The sequence below is a fragment of the Eumetopias jubatus genome, unplaced genomic scaffold (assembly GCF_037043125.1).
Source record: "Eumetopias jubatus isolate StellerSeaLion01/CBP00866 unplaced genomic scaffold, mEumJub1_p1.0 scaffold_2, whole genome shotgun sequence".
In the NCBI taxonomy this organism is placed as follows: domain Eukaryota; kingdom Metazoa; phylum Chordata; class Mammalia; order Carnivora; family Otariidae; genus Eumetopias; species Eumetopias jubatus.
The window spans coordinates 109,691,061-109,716,257 of NW_028274808.1; the positions used below are offsets into that span (position 1 = coordinate 109,691,061).

The window sequence follows — 25,197 nt, forward strand, 5'->3', positions numbered from 1 at the left end:
CCATTATATCTTTGTCACATGATAATATTGCTCTGTGGATTTGTAAGTCATGGTATTATAAGTATACAGAGGATTCACAGAAAATAAAGGAACCACAATAAACTTTTCTGCAAAGTGACTCAAATCAGCATCTGAAATACAAAAGAAAAACGACCACACAGTTTCATAAGATTACTTCATTTCATATATATCCTGCCTTAACAACTTCCAGAAAATTTCAAGTACCACAACAGGAACTATTTCCTTCCATTATTTCTTCTGCCAGATAAGAACTTATAAACACAAGACCTATTAAAGAAAACATATATATATATATATATAATAGACAATCTCCAATCCAACTTAATGGCACAAATAACATTTTATTCTTGTTATGTGTGAAGGCACCTATTATCCCAGGTGGTCTGAGAATCCCTTGGTTGAAGGCACTGTGTCTTGGACATAGTATGAGCTCAAAAAAAATTCCTATTTAATAAAGAAAAACTTGGAGATTCCCCTGAGTACCTCAATCATTTATAAAAATGAAAAGAGGCAAAGACATACAAGAACAGAAAGAATTCTAATACATCCCAAGTCCTCATCATTTTATAGCTGTGAAAACTAAGGTCAATTGTTTACCTAACATCACAGTTAGTAGATAGAATTAAACACAGGTCACCTAAACTTGCCTTTATGAGCTTTAGAAGTATCTGGTAATTCTGCATAAATATCACTTATTAAGTTAGTAAACACCTTTCTGGTATGTTGCCTATTCTTTATAGATTTACATCCTACATCTACTTCTAATTGTGCTTAACGTCTTGAAAGCGTTGACAGCTACACTTGGTTTCAAACACAAAAGTAATATGTGATCTTTGTATTCACAATATAGCTAATGTAGATTCTCAGAGTTCATGTTTGTAATGTTAATATAATTTTTCAAATTTACACTAGAGCTTAAATAACTCCCCGGAAATATAGACATCTGGGAAAACCATCATTATTCCCATACAGATACATAAAAAGAGAGGACATTGTCAGTCCAGATCTCTGCCTTGTTTTTGTTTTTCTTTTTTAGACTTATTTATTCGAGAGAAAGAGAAAGAGAGAGAGAGAGAGAGCACGTGTGCAGGCACATGCACACAGGCAGGGGGAGGGGCAGAGGGAGAGGGCGAGGGAGAGAAGCAGACTTCCTGCTGAGCTCAGAAGCCTATGTGGGGCTCCATCTCTCTACCCTGAGATCACAACCTGAGACCACGACCTGAGCCAGAACCGAGTTGGAAGCTTAACCAACGGGGCCATTCGGGTACCCCAGATTTCCACCCTGTTTTAGACAGACTATAAACAAGTGAGTTAAAATGGGTAATTAACAGGTCTTTATGCAAAATATATAAAAGCTAAGAAATATATATTAATGTAAAATTATTAATGTGAAATAACACTATTATTCCCAACTGAATAAAGACTAGGTTGATACATTTATAATAATTTTTATACCCTGATATTTCTCTTCTTTAATACTACTATTGAGATGCTCCCCATGACATAAGCAGCATAGTAATGATATACAATAAGGGAACTCCTCTAGAAAAAGGCTAGGTTGAATTACAGTGAAGCCCTAATGGGAAAGATAAAGGGGAAACGGAAGCAGTAACTCCAACTGTGTATGCTAAAAAGTCCACTCCAGAATTCCGTACAAACTGGTGGGGAATTGCCCTGGCAGCAGCTTTGGTGAACCGGGAAGAGAGTGAGAAAGCGGTTGGTAAAATATTCATGGAAAAAACAAACACGTAAGAAAGAAACAAACAAAAAACCTGGCACTGTAAGAAGTTGATGAATTAGAAATATTAATAGAAATATCTGAAGAATTAAGGGAGATAATTCCTCTATGGGTTGCTCATTCCTTTTTCCTCCCTTACATTCATGCCAATGTATATGACTTTTGAAAAGATACAGGAAACCTATCAAAGTCAGTACACCAAAGAAAAAGTAGCTGTTGACTCGCATGAGGAGTTCCAGAAGTGTTGACATCTCTAAAGGTTTGAGGACGCCAAGGCTGCTAAGTTACCAATTAAATCCCTAGGACATTTGCTTGAGTTTATTCAAAATAGCAATATCTGTTTAAGAGATAACTTTTAAATCACATTTTAGTGGCCTTCCTTCAAAAACCTAGCTGATATAACTCTGATTTTCTTTGAGCTTACTTAACGTAGAACTCAGAAACACACAAGCCTCCTCACACAATCCCACAAAGTCACCCTAAGCTAGTCGTCACCCACTCAATGGTTGAAAGAGGTTCTTTACAATTAAAACTAATTCCTGAAGATTACTCTATTTCAGGCAGAGATGGTCATACACATCATGAAGCTTTACAACTTAGCTCTTAAACGCTTGGTTCTTCCTCTCTATGCTCAGAATTAATTGGTTATTATATACACCAATTAGTCTCATTAGACTTTCAAAAGGTTGCCAGGGTGCCTACTCTTAACAAAGGGAAAAATTTTTCTCAATGGCAATTTAGAGTTATACTGATTATTAAAAGTAAATTTGTTATTGTTCCAAATTCAAAGATGGGGCAGAGTAAGAGTTGGGGCTGGGGGGGTGGTGATAGAAATATTTATTCCAGTGGATTCCAATTCTGGGAGGAATCACCAGGGGAGCTTTAAAAATATATAGATTACAGTTTCCTTTCTCTCTTAGTCTACCCCAAGATTCTGATTTATTATAACTGGGATGAAGCTAGATCACTCTGATGAGATTTTCCACAATACTGTACACATTTGAAATTATGAGTCATTTCTGGAGAAAAAGGGTCACACTCAAATAGCTGATGATTCCACTGGCAATTTATGTAGAACTTCAAAATTTGGGAATTGCTTTCTTTGTACTATCCTTTATTTTAATGTATACATGTCCCTGTCACTGAGAATAAAAGTATTTTTACGTGCGGAAGAAATTATTTTGAGAAATACAAATGAAAAAGGGTGACATAATGGAAAATGTAAACACAAAAAGATCATTAAATCTGTGAGTAGAATGCTTAACTTCCCTGTATTTTCACTGTCTCCTACAATACTTCTACAAAATGTTGTCAGTATTCTTTATGATGTCAAAATGTGCTGGAAATATCATTATTGATGAATGAGGTAACTTATCAAATTAAAAGTTAGATATTAAATATCACCAATGAATTAATTCTGATTTTTTTCAAGACAAAAACATTTGTCTGAACTCAGATTAATGTTAACAAGAAGGGAAAAATTACATTGGGTTGTGTTTAAAGTTTTTAGATACCATAAATAAATTAAACTCACTCATACTAGCTTCTTTACATTAAGATTGTGTCTTTTAACAGTCTTCTTAAACACTTATCTCAAGCCATATAATTGCGACTATTTTTGCCACAATCCCACAAAGTCACCCTAAGCTAGTCGTCACCCACTCAATGGTTGAAAGAGGTTCTTTACAATTAAAACTAATAAAAACCCAGACATACGGTGCTGGCAAAGAATATCATTAAGAGTGCATGCCATTTATATGAAGATAATTGTTCTAGCCAAGATAGGGTTTGTGAATTCAACTAAGAATGGGAATAGGAGTGTGACAGAAGAAAAAAGTGTTTAAAAAAATCTTGATTCCATAGAAGCCTCCACATGTAAATAGATATACCTGAACATATTTATTTAGACTCAAATGGGAAATCAAATCAGCAAAAGTTTTAAGTTTTTATTTATGAGTAGACATTAGGACATAAGAATAGGAAATGTCTAGATAAAGCTTAAGACCTCACCAATCTACCTTATGTTAGTGTGGTTTCTGTTAGTACTGATATATTGATGAAGGGATTATAAGAATTTATATAAAGACAGTTTGATGTAAGTCCTAAAAAATGTTATTGGGGAGGCACATGGGTGGCTCAGTCAGTTAAGCGTCTGACTCCTGATTTCAGCTCAGGTCATGATCTCAGGGTTGTGAGATCAAGCCCCGCATTGGGCTCCGTGCTAGGCGTGGAGCCTGCTTAAGATTCTCTCTCTCCCTCTTCTTCTGCCTTTGTCCCTTAAAAATGTTATTGGGATTTGCCATCGCTGAATAGTTCTAGCATGTAATACATTATACAAGACCACACTGTTATGTTGTCATTGTATTTTTAATCACATTATATTTGGTTTGGTGCCCAGAAATCTTTGTGTACTTCGGTCTTAGCTAAGTATCATTGCTCTCAGAGTTGGCCTTCCATTTGGAATCAGGCTGCTGAGTGCCTAGCAGAAGACTCAAGGAGAGAAAGGATGACTGGGCTAGTCACCTTCCTCCTACACAGCAGAGTTCACCCACAAACCACCAGGGAATGGCACAGTCACCCATTATCTTCAATGTTCATTTACAACTCATTCTTATAATGCAATTCAAAAGTTATAGAATACATTCCTCTCCACACTTGCAAATAACATTCTTCCATTTTAATAAAGTACACTAATTAGTAACTTTAAAAAGTATCCATCCCTCTATGTACCCTTACGACTTGGTGATAAGTGCATTGTATATACTGAACAAGTATTCTCATTGTCATCAACTTAATAACCATGTGGACAAGGAGAATATAGTGGTGGTTGGGGGGTGGGGGAGCAGGTTCCCAGAGGTTACCCTAGAAGCAGTGAGTCTTGTTCCCTTCAAGATAAAAATTATCTACATAAAAAAATAAAAGCAAAGAACTGATCAGACCTTTCTCTATGAAATTCAATAAAAAGGACTTGGAAAAAAGTTTGCTTTCTACGTGATCCCCTACAAAATCACCTTTCTGTGTCAGTTTAATAAATGTGAATATGCAAATACATTTTGAAGTCCTGATAAAATTGTAAAAAAGAATAACATAACATAGTCTATCATTGACATCAACTGCTATAATCTAAGGAGCAAATGTTGACTTTTAATAGGTGATTTTCCAAGAAATTTCATGAAATATCTTGATTCTAGATAGAATTCTAGCTATTCATGATAGAATCATAAACTTAAATTTATAGTTTCTTCTCAAACATGTCATTTAACTTATTCTCACGGTAATTAAATTCCTTTCAGTTGTAGGAAGGTATTTTGAAGATGAAGAAATTGACAAATTAAATGATTTACTTATACCCTACATTCAGTGTAGGTACAAGACCAAGAAATCATTACCTCTTTTCCCAATGAACTTTGGAGCCTGGGTTCAAATCCCAACTCTGCCACATAATATTTGCATATGATTAAGCAAGTTCCGTAAGCCTGAGTCTCAGTTTCCTTATTTGTAAAATGGCGAGAAATAATCCCTAATGTATAGACCTGTCTCAGGATTAAATAGTACAATGTGTGTAAAGTACCAGACACAGGGCCACATTGGTACTCAATAAATATTATCTTACAATTTTTTTAATTTTATTTTTTTATTAAAGAATTTATTAATTTATTTTGACAGAGAGAGAGAGAAAGAGACAGCGAGAGAGGGAACACAAGCAGGGGGAGTGGGAGAGGGAGAGGGAGAAGCAGGCTTCCCGCGGAGCAGGGAGCTGGACGTGGGGCTCCATCCCAGGACCCCGGGATCATGAACCTAAGCCAAAGGCAGATGCTTAATGACTGAGCCACCCAGGTGCCCTTATCTTACAATTTTTATGGGAATCATAAACTCTGGCTTTTTGAATAGTATAAATTAAAATAAAAAGGACGAACTTCTTAAGCATTACAATGCTGAGAACTAGTCATACAAATTGCCTCTTATGACATACGATTTCAGTGAGTGTTGTAGACACTATGATGAATTGGAGAATGGTTTGTCCATGCTGAGACATGGAAAAAATATCTATTGTTTGAAAATAGCTGGTTATCATAAGTTTAAATGAGAAAGATTATTTAAGTATATGCATTATTTCAAGGATGGAATTGTTTTTGGGTTTTTTTTTTGCAGATTATCTGAAATTATGTTTTTCCAAATTAAAAAAAAAATATGTGATTGTAGAGAGAATATTATACTCAAAGTCACTTCCTACAACTAAGTCTTAGAAGTTTGTGAGAAATCATGCCTTTTGGCATCCTTCTCAAGTCTAAAATTCTCAGATTCTAGTGTAGAAATAAGACAGTTGGACATACAATGAAATGACTCAAGTTAATATAAGCTAATAATTAGAAGAGGAATATCCTTATTCCTATAAAAACCTAGAATGTCAATGTATTTTTTTGAGCAAATAAATGTTAGTTTGTTTCAACTAATCTTAATCTTGGTCCCTTTGCTTAAAGGCCAGTTTTATTCTAGCTCTATCATAGTATGACACATATACAAGATACATTTGGTACATATTATATTTAAATATTAGCTATCCAGGCTATATAGCTCAAAGCCTGAACATTTTTATTCTAAGATAAATTCTGCCAATAATGAAGTTGAAACTAGGTCTCCTACTATACAAATATAGCCATTTTACAAAACCAGACCAACTGACCACGTGGTAAAGGGCTTATAGCTAGGCATGCAATGTGTTTCAAGTTTACAGTAATTAAAATTTATTTAAAATGTTTTATGGACTACAAAATAATAATGCAAAGATTCTTTTAATCAACAGCAAGGTTACAAAGGATTCTTAAAATGAGATCCAAATATGAGGCAGCCTAATTGATTTAATACTTAGTAATTTATACTTCAGTCAAAATCTTTTCAAAATCAGCTTATTTATTTTTTTCAAGCTCCATCGCTGGCTCTTGTTTGCATTGGAGCAGGTCTCATCTGAATTTTGCAAGAAAACAGGTTCATTAGCAAGATACTTTACAAATGGATATGTAAGTGATACTTTTAATCATCACTACAAATGATGCATTTCTTTATAGTTATAAAATGGCAACAGCAGGGGCGCCTGGGTGGCTCAGTCGTTAAGCGTCTGCCTTCGGCTCAGGTCATGATCCCAGGGTCCTGGGATCGAGCCCCGCATCGGGCTCCCCGCTCCGCAGGAAGCCTGCTTCTCCCTCTCCCACTCCTCCCCCTCACCCCCGCCCCGGCTTGGGTTCCCTCTCTCGCTGTCTCTTTCTCTCTCTCTGTCAAAATAAATAAATAAAATCTTTAAAAAATAAAAAAATAAAAAAATAAAAAATAATAAAACGGCAACAGGAAACAAAGTATAATTCTTAGATTACTTTCTGGAGATGGTGTTCCAGAGTGCCACCAATAGGTAACTACCCTTTTCTCATTTCTTTATGAACTACCATTCTCTATACCTTAAAGAATAATAATGAGGTCAATTTTTCTTCTCTCAGACCAAATTTTAGAACTGGCTCAAGTAGTTATGGGTGGGAAGCTAAAAAATTAATCTGACACAGGTAAAAATCTCAGCCACTCTTTTAGCAAATATTTGTCGTGCTGTGTAAATAAATACTCATATAATACCACAAGCATCTGCAGTAGAAAAGGGAAAAGGTTGGGTTGGTATGCTTAAAAAAAAAAGAGAGCAGGGATAAGAACAAGAACAAATGACAGCTATGCCTTTATTCCCACAATTTTCTTTGGTTCTAGCTTAATGGTATCACCGAGATGTGAAGATCAGACAATCCTGTCCTGTGACCGCATTATTAACCAATGATCTTGCCCACCGTGTTGGATTCAAGCTAAAGCAATGCAGCATCCAAGCAACTGAGATTATAAACAACTCTTGGCACTTCTCCATTTTACTGATGTAGTCTTTCAGTTTTAATAAAGTATAGAAAAGGGGGAAAATGAACCAGATACAGAAAGAAACCAGAGTGAGACTGAGAAATTTTCTAGGTGAATGCATGGTACTCTAGCTACGCAAAGTTACTAGGTCACAACTGAAGGCTGAACAAACACTCTTGACCAGGAAGTAACACACTATGCTTGGGAGAACATAAGATAAAAAAGATATAATCATAGGAAATTGCTTTATGTAGCAATGTTCCACTTAGAGGATTAGAAACAGACTGTAGTAGTTGTCAAGAAGGAAGCCGACTCCCACAAAAAGGGTCAATAATACTTTTGATATTATAAAAAAGAATGACTGCATCCTTGAAATAAGGCCTTCTAAAGCTCAGACAAGCAACATTAAAGTTTTCCCCCAGAAGGGAAACTATACTATACTGCTAATTTTACTTAATTATGTTGCCTAATAATAGTCACTTAAGCTAACCAGTGGTGAAATAAGTAGTAAAACTGACATGGGATGAATCTCCATGTAGTAAGATCTCAATTCAATGTGGGTCCTCAAGTGTCTTTCCAAAAATGAGGCAAAGATAACATCCCCAAAATGGAAAGGTAAACATACCTATTACTGAGGAAGGGAAAAAAAGGCATTGAGCATATGGTTTATTGAGCATCTGGATCCGCAGTGCACCCCCAGCCCCGGAGTTATGTTTAACAACAGCTTGTGTACAAATCACTATTTTTATGCTTTGCTAATGTAATATGCCATTTATCACATTCTGAAATTATTCGGTGACCTACTTTGTTAATTAAGGCATTTCCAGAGATCTCCTTCCCCTACAGAACCGGACCCCTGGCTAAAGAAATATTTCAGTTCCAGCAGGCTGTAAGATTATTTCCATTTAAAAAAAAAGAATATTTTAAAAGACAGAAAGAGACAAGTCTATAGTTTAATGTAAAGGGAATCAATGTTTCTTCCCATTATTTAGCCTTGCTCTTTTCACCTAATTGCTACAGTCAGTAGAGAAAATCATAAGATTAATGATGGAAAGCAGAAAATAAATGAATTAAAATTTTAAAGATGCAGGGACACAGCTCACTGCACCAATATTCTTAGTGCAGTTTCACATAGTACAGTGTCAACCTTCAGAAGGGGGGGAGAGTAAATAAAACATACGGTTTATTCTTAATCAGAGATCTACATCGAATATACAGTCAGTGAGAAGGCGCAGTGCTAAAGATCTAGTAGTAGAGATGAGGAACAAGAAGGGGAAAATAACCTTCTAACCATAAATCAGCCCTTTCCTTCTACTATGACAAGTGTTCGGAGTTACTTGGAGGAATAAAGCACCTGGCTCTGAGATTGAGTAAGAAAAACGAAGGGAAGGCTTTGCGTGCTTAAAGCGAAGGAAATTTGCCCTGCTCAGGCATCTCCTCCCAATGCAGCAAATTTGGACAGGAGCTATAGGCTGCAAACTGAGCTTGGAAATGGTGCAGGGGAATGATGGAGGGAAGGGAAGATGAAGTTGCCAGTTCTGAGGCTGGATGGTTCTACACAGAGCCTCAGAGGGAAGGGGTTAAAGGGATGCTCCTCATACCTTTCTTTTCCGTTCCATACGTTCCCTGGGGATTTTCCGTTGTTTTTTTCTCTCTCTCTCAAGGTTTTTTTCCTTTTCATCCAGTTCAGCCTCTCGAACTTTTTTAATAGAAGCAGCAGCGTGAGCCATTTTGCAGAGAAAATCAGCAGAAGCAGCTACCGCGGCTCAGTTTCCACTCCCCAGCAAGCCAGGTGATTTTAGAGCTAGATGGGAGATGTGATTTTGCCCACCAGGGCAATGGCTGGCAGCCAGAGCACTCACGAAATAATCCACTCCGCCCCCGAGCTAGGTCATAATCTTGCTCCAGCCTCTGCAGCACCCATAATTCACCAGAACGTACCAAGGTCTCAGGCCAAGCCCCCCAGCAGCGCACACCTGCACACACGCAGGCATAGGTGTGCGCCCACGCTCGGAAGTGGTCCCAGGGGAAGGCGGAGCCCTAGACTCAGAGCTCTTGAGCAGTTGGGTGGCCGCAAGTGCAGGCAAGCATCCTGCTAGTTGAAAAAGCCTTCCTTAGACACACATCACCAGTTGGAACAGTCTTTGGGGACTCCTCCAGACAGTCTGTGTCTTCCGACTGGAGCCAGGAAGAGGCCACGTCTGTGGAACTGCTAGGGGCGTGGGGAGCTTACTGCCGCTCCCAACCACACCTCTATGCAGGGTGAGAAGAAAATGGTGCAGTCTCACTAAATGACTCGCTGCAGCTGCTGCTGCTGGTGCTGGTGCTGCTGCCACGGCAGCCCTGCTGTAGCGCATGACAGGAATTCCTGCCTTTTAAATCTCAGCCCTTCCCTCCTCCAAGGTTCATCTCAAGAAAAGAAGCAACGCCGCCGGCCGCCGTTCGGGGAGCGCACGAGCACAGCTGGAGTGCCTTGCCACCGCAGTTAGCAGTACCCGGGTGAGCGGTCTGGGAAGGGCTGGCAGTAGCCGGGTCCTCAGCGCGGCATTTACGGACCCGCGGGAGGCTGCATTAGGGAGCTGCATGAAGCTGGGCCTCGAAAGGAGCTGTCAGTGAGCACACAGCATAATCTGGGCTCAGCCAGGTTATCCCGGGAGAGAGAGGGGGCCGTCACAAGAGGCGGAGTGAGGCAGAGGTCAAGAAAAGGGAGAGAGGGAGGCAGGCGACACCCAAGACCACTCTCCCTCGTTCTTAGAGGCACAGGGATACTATTTCATTACCAAAGGCTTTTGTGAAATACCAAATTCACCTTAAGGAATGTGATGGAAGTAAAGCGGGATTAATATTTCTAGATGTTCCTGTTTATATCCAAAAGGGAGACACCGTGAAAGAAGAGGATACAGCTTGGTAACTCAGGATGAACCCAGCACTTAATCAGATCCAAAAGTCAGTCAAAGGAGAAAATAATTGCTACGGCATGGGCCAGCCTGTATGGGCACCGTGATGGTTCATAGGGCAGTTAACTTCCAGTCAGCACTATTATTAGTTTCTTATGTATGGGAAGCATAACCCTCTCTGACTTACACAGCTGAGGATTCATCTCCTTAAAAAAAAGAAAATCAGGGGCGCCTGGGTCGCTCAGTCGTTAAGCGTCTGCTTCGGCTCAGGTCATGATCCCAGGGTCCTGGGATCGAGCCCAGCATCGGGCTCCCCGCTCAACGGGCAGCCTGCTTCTCCCTCTCCCTCTCCCTTTGCCTGCCGTTCCCCTGCTTGTGCTCTCTCTCTCACTATCTCTCTCTCTCTGTGTCAAATAAATGAATAAAATCTTTAAAAAAAATCAGCTTCTATTAACTACCTGGTCTGGAAAATCTTGTACATTTTTGCAAGGAAACACACATAGACATTTAAGCTTTCTGGGAAGATAATATGTGGATTTGGGGAGGACTCCTATATGTTCTTAACCAGGTGAGTCATTGCTCACTTGATATAACATAATTGAAACATTTTCTCTCTTACGTACGTGAAGATAATTGGCAGTGATGGTGTCAAAGCAGTCATTAAGAATGAAGGTAGTTCAGGGAAAAAGCAGTGAGACTGGAGCTCAGGGTGTTCCTAACACCACCTGGCATTTTTTTCTTCTTCTAAATACTTTTAAAAAATGTTTACAACTAAGCTAGTCTTTTTTGATTCATGGATGTCCTTTTAACTTGAAAACATGTGTCCCAACAAAAAATGTGGCTGAGCCACAGACATACAGTGGTTTCCCTGTCAGTGAGGGTGACTCTTTTGGGACAATGCCCTTCCCCAGTCCCTTTAGAACTTGTTCATTCTATATCACAATATATTCTCCCCTCTGTAGATTTCCCAAAAGGAAGGTGGAAAATCACAAGCACAGCTAGAGAAGAAAGTGGGGAGTACATGTTGTAAAAACAAAACAAAACACAAAGAAACAAGAACAACAACAACAAAACACACAAAACCCACAAACAAACAAAAACCCACATTTATTTCATTAGCCTCTAATGAGCTCCATAGACCTACTTAGAAAATTGAACAGTATCAATTGAATTATGTTGTTTTCTAATGCCAGGGAAATTATACATTTTTAAAACTTTAATCTGATAACAACAACAAGTTTTTAGGCAGGGTTAACAGTTCTAGTCCCCAAGATCTTTCTCTCTCTCTCTCTCTCTCTTTCTTTCTTTCAGTAAACTCTACACCCAACTTGGAGCTCAAGCTCATGACCCCGAGATCAAGAGTTGCATGCTCTATGTCCTAAGCCAGCCAGGGTCCCCTCCTTCCCTTTTTCTACAACAGTGTTTGACAGCGCTTTCTTTACTTTGTCTCTTGAAGGAAAGGTAATGAATCAGGTGTTAACTTCGTCAGGGTGTTAGTTTGGCTCACATAAATAACTCACACAGCACGTGATTGCCAAAGCTTTAAAAGCAATAATTACACCACTTCGCTTACATATTCTCATTATATCTTTAGATGCAATGCAGAGAAGGAAAGTCACTGTTTTTATAGTTAAGGACACTAGAAGGCAAATAACTCACTCCAGATAACTTTCCCAGGGCAGTTTGCAATGGCAGGAGGGCCAAGTTTAAGTACTCTCAAATCAGCCCACCTCAGGAGAAGGAACCCACTCAGAAAGCCCCATCGCGGGCTCTACTACTCAAATCACGAGACAGGAAATCTCAGACTGGTATGAATATTTTTAAATAAAATAAACCGACCACAAGTCCTTTCTTAGTGTGCAATGTTTCATTTATCTTTTCCCCCATTATAGAACACACTGCTTCCACATGAGATGGACAGCAGCACAGAATCCTTTTTGGAGTGCCAGGCACATTACACGTTCCTACGCAGTGGTAACGTTGTCTCTCTACGACTAACTTACTCAATAGTAAGCTGTTGAGAACATGAGTTTTTAAAACCATACCTTCTTGTAGATTTGTGTTGCTCAAACTTTCCTATGATTTCTACTTGAACGGGAAAAAAATATCAGTGTCAGTCTATCTGAGGAAAGAGAGCAGGACGCACTCACCAGCTGACCTCTGCACAGACAGGGCACCAGGTTCCAGTCCCAGGAGCTCCCAGCCATGTAAAGGACGCACGCACCACATTAAAGGAGTCTTCCCATCAAGCTTCCCGCAGAGATATAATACTGGCTGAATTTTAAACTTGTACCAAAAGCTGCTTCCTTCCACAAAGCCTCTTGGCCATCAATGGGATAAGCTTGTGTCTGCCTTCAAAGTAAGGAACACAGTGTCGTTTACATTTAAACTTGAGAGCCAGCCTAGATAGATTGCCCTTCAGAGAGGACATACTTCATTTGAAAGACAGGAGAGAAAATGGCCATTTGCTGTCCTCAGTGTCCAGCACTCCATTGATCAGGATCCAAAGAAAATCCTCCGCAGACATCAGGCATCAGTCAGGGTATCGTTCAATAACAACTGAGCTAGCCATATGCAACTTAATCAACCTTCTCTCTCCCAGCCTCACTCAGGAGAAGTCGCTATGCAATTAAACAGCATATATTACAAATGGAGTGTGGGTGGTAAGTGTGAAAAGAAGCAGATGCACCCCAAAGACAGTTAAAGCATCACCTAATCAGGGGGGGAGGTTCTGCTCACTTGAGCTATGAGCCAAGAGTTCATTCTACTCAAGTTCAATGGTGTTTATCTATATTTGAGGATGCATGTGTGTTCTGAGGCTCTTGAATGGTCAGGGTAAAGTAAAGCAAACTGAACCAATGACAGCATTGATATCTCACCCCCACTTTGTTTTACCGGAAGCCCAATTGATGACACAAAATTAATAAAGCAGAGCTTGCTAATACTACTTTCTGTCCATAACAGTTTCTATAAGGAGGGGATTTGATTAAAATTAGAATATCCAAATGGCATAGTTCTTCTACTTCTGCCTGAGGAATGGAAGCAAGGACACCCCAGTTCCAAGTCAAAATAAGTGGATTCTATAGTTTAAGATGAGGAAGCAGAAGCAGTCTCAAGACCCCCAACTTCCAGCCTCTGAAACAAGCTCTTAACACTTCTGATGTTTCATAGAAACTCTCCAGCTAAGGGTACCTGGGTGGCTCAATTGGTTAGGCATCTTCCTCCAGCTTGAGTCCCGGGATCGAGCCCCCAAGCTCCCTGCTCAGCCAAGTCAGCTTCTCCCTCTGCCCCTCACCCTGCTCGTGCTCTCTCTCTCTCATTCTTTCTCACTCTCAAATAGATAAAATCTTAAAAAGAAGAAAGAAAGAAAGAAAGAAAGAAAGAAAGAAAGAAAGAAAGAAAGAAAGAGAAAGAAAGAAAGAAAGAAAGAAAGAAGAAAGAAAGGAAAGAAAGAAAGAAAGAAAGAAAGAAAGAAAGAAAGAAAGAAAGAAAGAAAGAAAGAAAGGAAAGAAAGAAAGAAAGAAAGAAAGAAAGAAAGAAAGAAAGAAAGAAAGAAAGAAAGAAAGAAAGAAAGAAAGAAAGAAAAAGAAAAGAAGGAAACTTTCCAGCTAATAACAAGGGTAAGTACACAAGAAGCTTCCCTCTGGAGATCCCTTTACATAAAGAAGAGAAAGCCACACGAAGTGTAGGTCATAAATAGCATTTTGTCACCATAGACTGCAGCCCTATAATGACTGTGAGGATGGTCAGGGGATTACCAGCAGTAGCCACATCTGCAATGAGCAGAGGGAAGGAAAAGCCACAGTTCACAAGGAAAAGAGAGACCCAGCCTATTTCTTCCTGCATCCTCCTAACCCCTATCCCCAGCTCCATTCATTCATCCCAAAAGTGCGAACCCAGGTGACCAAAAATGAATATGCACTAACCTAGCTTGTGTAAATTGGAGTCAGCCTGTGTAGACGGGCTTGGATTGACTCATTGTGAAAAACCCTTCTGACAGGGCGCCTGGGTGGCTCAGTTGGTTAAGCGACTGCCTTCGGCTCAGGTCATGATCCTGGAGTCCTGGGATCGAGTCCCGAGATTGAGTCCCGCATCGGGCTCCCTGCTCGGCAGGGAGTCTGCTTCTCCCTCTGACCCTCTTCCCTCTTGTGCTCTCTATCTCTCATTCTCTCTCTCTCAAATAAAAAAATAAATAAAATCTTAAAAAAAAAAAGAAAAACCCTTCTGACATAAAATCCCTTCACTGAGGCTTCTTAATCAAATTTATTTTCTCTGTGCTTACTTTGACAGGAAATAAAGAAATAAGCTCATTCAGAAATTGGAAAAGCTTCACAAGGCTAAAATCTGTCTTCCTTTTAACTTACTATATGTTATCTTAGATTGAAAGCCTGGGAATTAATATTTGCCTTTCAAAGATACTTTGTTTAAATTAAACTTTTTCTCACTGTCACTCCTCACTGCATGGCATCTATCTCTGGTGTCACCTTTTTGTCAAACACAGCAATTGAGGGCCTAATGTGAGCCAGTCAAGAAGCACCAGGGATCCACTAGTGGAAATGATAAAGTCTTAAAAATCCAGCTGTTACACGTGAATTATTTTCAGACTTCCTGCAACAGCTCAGTCACTATGTACAATCTACACTGACTATAACTACAGATGTTCAGATCTCAAATAGAAAGCTGCTTCACAATCTTCAAATGCTTGACCTCAAGTTTTAAACCATTTCTACATATCTTTAAATGTCTTCTCAGGGCTGTTTTCCTCTCATAAATAAACTGTTATTCTGAAAAACATACTGATCTTGGATCAGAGAGACATTGCAGTTAAGCTCTAACTCCTGTTGACAATTTACTGTTGTGGTTTAAAATACATATAACTTACCTTTTAAGTTTGTACCAGCTTTTCATAAAAACTCAGGGCATATTTCTTAGCCCTTTTATTTTGGTCAAATAAAAAGCACGAAATTGTGGTTAAGATGTAAGCCTGTCAGTCCTGAAGATCCCTGAAGACAAGATTTGTGTGTCTTTTATCCATAAATAAATTTTTATTTTTATTTTTATTTTAGAAATTGTATTTTTACTCAGGAGTTATAGGTTAGTAGTTTTAGCATCTCAAAAGAAACAACTTTATTGGTAATGGAGAGAGAAGTTGGATTGATGCTTGAAACTTTTACATTTGCATAATGTGAATAAGAAGTGCTATTGGGATAATGTGATGGACCATGTTTTAATTAGATTCTTTACAAAAGGCAAAGATGAATTTTTCTTGATGGATTTTAACGGTTACCTGTTCGTGTATTTATTTTATTTTATTTTATTTATTTATTTTTATTTAAATTCAAGTTAGTTAACATCCAGTGCAGCACTGGCTTCAGGAGCAGAATCCAGTGATTCATCACCCACATACAACACCCCGTGCTCATCCCAGCAAGGGCCCTCCTTAATGCCCAGCACCCATATAGCCCATCCCCCCCCAACTACATCCCCTCCAGCAACCCTCAGATGGTTCTCTGTAGTTAAGAGTTACCCATGGTTTGCCTCCCTCTCTGTTTTTATATTATTTTATTTTCCCTTCCCTTCCCCTATGTTCATTTGTTTTGTTTCTTAAATTCCACATGAGAGAAATCATATGGTATTGAGACAAAACTATTTTTAATTGTTATCCTTTATGTGACTCCAAATTTAAGCCATGTGTCTCTTAAATTTTTGTGAAATAATTTATATTTGCATATAAAGCAGGAAGACTTAAAAGCTAGTAAATGTGGGCTTCAAATGACTGGGCTATTTATAGCTTTCTTACTCAGCATTCCTGGCCAGTAAATTATTAGCAAAAATATCTCATTATTTTTCAAAATTAACAATAGAAAGATGGCAAAATGTAATCTTAGAGTATATCCAAATCTGCTGAAAATCAAACCTCAAATCAGCGACAGATGTTTCAGATCTCCAGTTTTCCAACCCAGTGCCCTTATCACTAAAACATGGCCATAAACACTTTTGGCAATTCCTACAATCTATTCTATACCCAGTAGAGTTTTTGTGCAATGGATACAGCAATAAATATAAAACACTTATAAAATATGTTGTTACAATAACACAACCATTCAAAAAACAATCCCCTTGTGGCTGGACTGTTGGTACCAGAAAACTGAAGTGCTACAAAGGGCTCTTGTTGCATCCACTGGTGGTTAGTAATTTTTATGAAGGTATAAACATCTGGATTATTACCAATTCCGGATGCCACCACATTTAGTTAACTATCTCCCCGCCCTCCCCACATATACACTGATATAAAGAGTTTCCATGAACAATTTTCATTTCTTCACCAACAGATATAAACTATCCTTTTTATTGCAACCCTTGTTTAATCGACCTATAAATAAAATCTGTTGCTAGGCAGTCAATGTTTCTTACTTTAGGCATGACCAGCACTTTTCATTTTTATACCTACTCATGCAAAGTCATAGTCCATAAATATGGAAACCAAAGCATAAAATTCAATCAAACTTTCTCTGGAAACCACATTTTCAAAGGTAAGGCAGACTCAAACCTTTTTGGCAACATGGTGTTTCTATCACTTCTAAATCAAATCAATCACTGAAAGAGGAAGCACCTACCTATACCGCGGATGTTTCCAGCAAATAGAAGCCACGTCATTCAGGCCAACCCTCCCACTGAAACAAGCTAGGAATGCTGGATAAAATAGAAATAACTTCTTATAAGCAACAAATAGGTGACATGATAATAAGGAATTTCTGAAGGAAAATGGAACCACTGGGAGATAAACAAGCAGAGAAATTGTTTTTGTTTCCTGAGTATATTTCCCTAGAAAATGTGAACTTTCATTTTGAAAACATCCTATGCAAGGGGGCAGAAATCAAAGGTCAGTGTCTATACAAGGTGCATGGTCTAATAAGGGGGCCTCCCTACAATCATCTGAAACCTCAAAAATCTAAACTCTTAGGCTACGGGTAGAATAATAAGTAACCAGCGCTCTAGCGTATTTACAACCTGGGTTTTATTGCCTGGAGTTTCAACAAAACTCAAGCCTTGAACTTGGTTTAGGATGATCTCCAAATCATTTTTAACCACAGAGACTTCAGTAAATACATAGCTTCTGTGAAGAAGTGACCTTCAGGGGCACCTGGGTGGCTCAGTCATTGGGTGTCTGCCTTTGGCTCAGGTCGGGATCCCGGGGTCCTGGGATTGAGCCCTGCATTGGGCTCCCTGCTCAGCAGGAAGCCTGCTTCTCCCTCTCCCACTCCCCCTGCTTGTGTTCCCTCTCTCGCTGTGTCTCTGTCAAATAAATAAAATCTTAAAAAAAAAAAAAAGAAGTGACCTTCATCCTTGGCCTCAAATTATTTGCATAAATAATTTTCCAAGTACAGTGACCAGCAAAAAAATCAAAGACAACCTAGCACACAGCAGAAACAACAAAACAGAGAAACAGACCCATAAAGACTTCAAATAACAGAACTATGTACGGACAAGTCACTGGACACAAAAGAGATGAGTTATAAAAGTAAAGAAATGAACAGTCTGGTTCCCCCAATGTAGTATCACTTGAGAAGTTAAGTAATCTAAATTCACTGAGTTCAAGGTTATTTCACTTTTTTTTCTCTAACTCTCCACCAAGCTATACTAATTTGCATAAGAACAGATAATAATAAATGTTAGGTAAATGAGTATTTTAAGCATTAAATAAATTATAGAAACAGTATGTACTGTAGGACTGTATGTGTTATAGGACTTTAGAAGCTATAATTTTTAATAGAAAGTTTTGATAATGAATAAATCTTAACAGAAAATTGCATCCTTAAACATTTGAGAATACAAAAAGTCACCAAAATCTGATGAGGTGTAACTGAAAAAATACAATAGATTATATTTCACATGTTGAAAATTTTATATGAAAACAAACTTGATGGTTTAGGTAGACACTTGAGCCAGTATTCAACCTAGTCAACTTAGAAAAATAAAAACATCTTTAGAGTTTTTACTGTTTCAAGTCCTGTGATACACTTAGCTCTCAATGTCTTCACAGAAAGCAAATTAACCTTTTCTTTCCTCATTTCTGGAAAGACATAGAAGTTCTTAACCCTTACTTAACAATGTCTCCATTCCCTCTATAAACATTGAGTGAGGTCCACTGCATATTAAAAGCTTATAGCTTACAGCATTATCCACAATAGCCAAATTATGGGAAGAGCTCAAATGTCCATCGACTGATTAATGGATAAAGAATATGTGGTACACACACGTGTGCATGGTGGAATATTACTCAGCCATTAAAAAAGAATGAAATCTTGCCATTTGCAATAATATGGATGGAGCTAGAGTGCATTATGCTAAGCAAAATGAGTCAGTCCAAGAAAGACAAATATGCCATATGGGTTCACTCATACGTAGAATTTAAGAAACAAAACAGATGAACCTAGGGGAAGGGAAAGAAATATAAAATAAGATAAAAACAGAGGGGGAGGCAAATCATAAGAGATTCTATAGTTAAGAGAACAAACAGGGTTGCTGAAGGCGAGGTGGGTTAAAAGAAGGGGCTAAATGGGTGATGGGTATTAAGGAGGGCACTTGTGATGAGCACTGGGTGTTTATATGTAAGCAATGGATCACTAAATTCTACTCCTGAAACCAAATTACACTATATGTTAACTAACTAGAATTTAAATAAAAACTTGAAACAAAAAAAGAGAAAGAAGTTTTCTTAAAAAAAAAAAAAAAAAAAAGCTTGTAGTGTACTAGCTATTCTATACTACGTGTGCATTCTTCTCCCTCCAGTAAATTTATGTTTACCAAGAGCCAGGTATGTTTACTACCAACCTTTTTATCCCAGTTGTATTTGTTATTACAATAACATAATTTAAATAGGTCTTCTATTATCTAATGAAATATGGGGGCAACAAAGCTCTTGTTTTATGAAAATTAATGTGAATGCTTTGCAAGGACTTGATAAAGATGAATCCCTGACAAATACCACTGTTGAATTAGGGATATGGCCAAAATAAATGTAAAAGATTGGGGAGGAGGCTTTGGGAACCTCTAGAAATTCTGCAAGCAGATTGTTTTGCAAGTGTCTTTAAATTCTGACTCCAATTAAAAGACAGCAAACAAGAAAACAGAGATAATACCTATCAGTACATACCATCTATTCAAAAAAGACAAAGTGAAACCCCACGTGATGGAAAACTCTTAAACGAAAGGTAATCATCCTACATTAAATCACTGGTAAAAGAATTCCAATCTACATGCTTCAAGTTAAAATAAAACATTTAAAGTGTGTATATATCATTGTTTATGATTCTTCACTTTAACCATCTTTTTTTAAAGTCTACCTTTTTTATTACCTATAATCACATTACATAATATTAAATACTGAATAAACCAAGTAAGTGTTGTTCACTAAAGGTTTTGATTTAATGTTTTACATATTCAAAATTAGTACAGTAAGGCACAGCTGAGGCATTAATGATTTTCTGTTAGGTGCTAAAGGTAGATATTCCTAAGCAGGATTCATCACTTTATATGCTATTTAACCATCTTTTTTTATTAATTGGTCAAATAACATAATTCTAATATGTTATAAAACAGAGCTTTTGTTTGTGTGGTGAAGGGTCTTGAGTTTGGGTTTTGAATTCCAACTTGGGCTCTGTAACTTCAGGAACATTATCTAGCTTTTGTAAGCTCCAATCTCCTTTAATATAGATTTTTAGATAATGTCTACCTAACAGAACCGAGAGAAATAGCACATGTAAAACATCTAGTAGGTGCTCAATAAGTAGTAGCTACTAAGATTATTGTTCTGAGAAAAAACAAATATAAGACATAAATATAATAGCATGAGAGAAAAGAAAAGTAGGCTTTTGAGACAGAAACTCAGGGAATAGACAGGAAATAAGATAGGATAACCCCAAAAATAGTGTGTGGGAAGAAAATGCCGATCACTCTGTATGGTCATGATCATTAGCAAGTTCACACTTCTTTTTATTTATTTATTTATTTATTTATTATTTATTTATAGATTTTATTTATTTATTTGACAGAGAGAGAGCGAGAGAGGGAACACAAGCAGGGGGAGTGGGAGAGGGAGAAGCAGGCTTCCCACGGAGCAGGGAGCCCGATGTGGGGCTCGATCCCAGGACTCTGGGATCATGACCCGAGTGGAAGGCAGATGCTTAATGACCGAGCCACCCAGGTGCCCCATAAAAAAACAAAACAAAACATGTGCCTGAGAAAGTATTTATTAACCCCACAATAACACAGCTCTTTATGCTCATTTTACTTAAATGAGTTCAGAACCAATTCAGTACCAGGCCTCAATACAAATAAAGGGACACCATGCAAAAGCATTGTTTTGAATGGAAAAACAAAAAATAATTACCAGTAGACCACCAAGTAGGCATAGTTCCAAATGGAAGGCTCTGTAATAAGTTCTTCTGCTGATGGATTTATTACTAAGGCAAAGTAATAAATAGTCAAGAGATGGGACGCTTTTTCACTCTCATAATTAATCCCTAAAATTCAGTTTCAGTAGAAGGAAAAACTGGCCCCATTACCATAATAAATAAAGAAGTATACAGTTAACCAGTCCATTAATTTGACACACCTATGAAATACTGTGAAGAAAATTTGTTAAAATAAATGCTTTCTTCACTCATAAGATTGGAGATAAAATACTATCTTTCCTGAAACAAAATAAAAGCAAGCAAGACATACAATCACACAGTGGGAATTACAATTACAACTGAAGACAATCCCAGTAGGAGGAACTTCTGTAACTTGGACATCATTCTGCTATGTATTTTCCCTGCAGTGTCAGCATTTGGATTTTTACAGAGGGAAAAATACTTACAACTCTACCCAAGAAGAGCTGACTTTGAATTTGGAAGAGTAGTTTTTGGATAGATCAGAGCAGAGAGTTTCCATTATCCTCCACACCTTGCTGGGGTTTTTGCAGAGACAGCTCCAGCCCCTTATGCAACCTGGAGCAGCTCCAGGTATATCTCCTTTACATATTGATAATCTCCATTTTTTAAAAAAGAGATTTATTTTTCTATTTGAGAAAGAGAGAGTGTGGGGGTGGAAGGGAGCAGGGAGAGGGAAAGAGAGAATCCTAAGCAGACTCTGTGCTGAGCATGAAGCCCTACACGGACTCCACTTCACGAGAATATTCTCATGACCCTGAGATCATGACCTGAGCCAAAACCAAGAGTCCGATGCTTAACTGACTAAGGCACCCAGGTGCCCGAATAATTTCCATTTTGAGAAAAGAATTTACTGCTTAAAAACAAAAGAGTGAAATAAACTATACGTTGTGCGTGTAAATAGACATTACTGGAGTTTGATAGCCCTCTGCTGGATGAGAGAGATTAAATCTCATACAGGAATACTATTTGAGTAACTCAACGCTTCATTTAGAGGACTACTCTAATTCTTGCTATATATTTTTTTGTTGTTGTTTAATGGATATTTTTCTGTTTTACAGAAGAGACAGGAAATATCCTTTCTGCCAATGTAACATTAAACTAGAAGAATCTAATGTTGATTTTAAATTCAAATATTGTGCAGGGTTTTTGGTTTTGTTTTAATAAAAATAGAAATTGAAACAAAGCAAGTGAAATTTGAACACAAGCAAGGTATTTGTGAGTTCTCAGTTGCCAAATCCCTAACTGGTATTTCTCTCAACCTCATTCTAGGTTAGGTTACTATATTTATAATTAAAAAAATTATTTGTTGATGTAGTCTCAAACTATACACTAACATGCATTAAGTCAGTTCTAGTCTTAGAGGCATTTGAGTCATACATTATGATCACGCTTTTTGTTTCGAGTAAGAAAATTTCTCAACACAATGGCAGAATCATTCTAGAATATTCAACTCTTAATTTGGATATAAAATTTCTGAAGCATGTCAGGTCCTAGAATACTACTATCTTTACAAAAATTGTTTTACAAACAATCCTTGATGCTTATATCAAACCCAATTGGAAAATTATTTGATATGGGTTTGAAAACCTCAATAGTAAGTTCTAAAAAGAATTTGAGTCTTGAACTAGTCTCAAGATCTTGGATCAATTTCTGATTAATTTTACTTCACATATCTAATCTTTTTTAAAATCCCATCTTCCTGTGTATCATTTAAAACTGTTTCTTATTTTCAACCCTCTCTTCATATGCCTAGCCTCTGTCCCAGCTGCTTCCTAAACCATTGATAAAGTTTTGCCCCGTCCACAGTCTCTTCAACCGCCCCACACTCACCACGGAGACCATTTGATATACACTTCCAAATTCTGCTAATCCTATCTTGAGGCAAAAAGGGATTAAGGAATTCCTTTCAATTCGCAAAAATGTAGGATCAATTCACTTTTGCATCTCCTTTTAGATAACTGTGTTGATGCTTTGGTGTCAAAATGTAATCCCAAACTAGGTTGGTAAAATGCGTAGGACTTCAGAAGTGCTACCTACTGACAAGATTTGCCTGTTACCAACTGTTCATCATTCTACTGAACCTCCAAACCTCCTCTCCTGAATTTCTGTTTCCACTCTTTACCTGCCTGCTAGGGCACTGCTGTCATGTCCATGTTAGACCTTCTCAGTCTGTTTGGATTATCACCTATTTCCTGGGGCCAATTTCAACAAACACCCCAACCACTGAGTATTCGGAATCCAGTTACTTCCTCTGTCTGCTCATTCATTGTCCTTAATTAGACACTGCCAGGAGGGGTCCCGAGATCCTGTAACAGCACTCCAACTATTGGTCTTAAGGGTTAACTTGCTTCAAGCTTATGTACTCCTTGCTTGCTGACCTAAGTGCCTTCCAGACCCAAGTCTACAGCAGAACTAAACTTTCCTTGAGATTTGTGGACCACGGGCCTTGAAAAGTGAAGGACCAGATTTCCCAGCAGATAAGGCCTGACTATAATTGGAAAACAGCCGCCCCGGATGCCAGCAAGTCTGTTCAGGATCATGTCAACAAAGGACTAGCCTAGGTACTTGCTTCTCCTCAACACAGCCCCCCCGCCACCCCCCGGCTCCCTTTTTCGGCACCTTCCCCTTTAAGACCCTCAAAGTCCATCTGGGTGGGGAAGATGGTCTTCCAGACGTTAGTCTAACATCTCCCCAGGCTTCCTGAATAAAGCAACCTTTCCTTTCCCACCATCGCTTGTCTCTTGAGTATTGATTTTCATGTGGCGACTAGTCCAACTTGAGTTCAGAACTGGTTCTCTGTCCAGTAACAATATTACACTTTTACCAAAATTAGGTTCTTCACCCTCACCCATTATATTTTATTTTACTAATTTTAAGTCACAGACTTAACTTCACTTGCCTTTTTTTTTAAAATGATCCTAACTTCTCCTTTAGTTTTTTCTTAATTACACGTTTTTCACAATTCTTTTCTTCAACGCAGCTGTCTAGATTCGTAAAGTTCTTTGTGATAATAAAGTTTTCCAATTTTTTTAAAAGGGCAAAAACCTGCTTTTCTTTTCCTTCCCCTTTTCCCAACCCAGACTTCCCACCACATCGCCATCAAAATCATACACACACACACACACACACACACACACACACACACACACACACACAGCATCTAACTTTTGAAAAAAAGGATTGTGGCATTTCACTCCTAGCTTACTGTTGAAAAGAGAAACAGGCTAGAGAATGATAATGCGGACAAAGGAGATTTACCCTTCAGCCTGTTCTAACTCTATCAAACACTATAGAACCCCAGGTTTCTGAGATTGTTGATATTTTAAAAATTACTGCCTAGGTAAGCAGTTTGTGTGTCTTCTGAGGGAAAGAATGAGAGGTGTGAATGAGGAAAGAGACAAAAATAACAACTAACATTTTTTTAACTTGCTAAAATTCAAATATTAGTCTTTTATTACAAAACTAGGCTTATCTTCCTCTTGTTTTATATTTAAATAAACACTGGGATTTGCATACACATTCCATTTCCTGAAAAATGACTAATGGATATATCTAATGTACATACTCTATCAACTTTATATAGCTGACTTTTAAAACACTGACAATAAAAGCTTATCCTCCTAAATGTTGATGAATCATTAAAGGCACAAATAATATTCACTGATGCATTCCCAGAGATCCTATGTGCTTCAAAAGTACTAAGAACCTATTTTAACTGGATTTTGCTTAGGGCTAAGCAGGATTCTAAATTATTTTAGTCACTTACAATAAATTCATGATGATGCATACTAGAGCAACTTTTTACTACTTTCAAAAATTGCTGTTAAAACATCACTAATATTTTCCTTTATTTAAAAAAAAATTCCATTCAAAGAACAATTTAGTCTTAGATAACACTGTTTTTTAAAACAGTTGATGTTTTTGGACCATGAAGGCTATCAAACTCAGTCAGTTCCTTACAACTTAAGCCTTTATTTCTTAGCATTTAATGCCAAAGTGTTTTCTGATATGAATAAAAATGGCTTTTATTATAAGTTATAAAGAAATGAAATAAATGAAAGAAGAGAAGTTTCAAGTCTTCTTGGTATAAATGCTATCATAGTATCTGGGTTCCACACTAAGATCAATTGCATTTTATGTCGGCAATACAAAAAAAGCTCTATTTGTGATTTAATCACACTAGGAGTAGACAAAACAAGGATGTATTTACATGGGCTTG

General features: G+C 37.9%; 1 protein-coding gene across 2 annotated transcripts in view; it reads right to left on the bottom strand.

Moving 5' to 3' along the window:
* Window positions 1-25,197, bottom strand: part of ANK2 (ankyrin 2) — a 318,287-nt gene that overhangs the window by 238,649 nt on the left and 54,441 nt on the right. The window contains exon 1 of one of the 2 annotated variants that reach the window (XM_088021067.1): window positions 9,244-9,372. The exons of the other annotated variant lie outside the window; for it this stretch is intronic. Coding sequence (XP_087877193.1) covers window positions 9,244-9,372 — 129 coding nt within the window. Of the gene's footprint in view, window positions 1-9,243; window positions 9,373-25,197 lie in introns of those variants that run through there. 2 annotated transcript variants of the gene reach the window in all.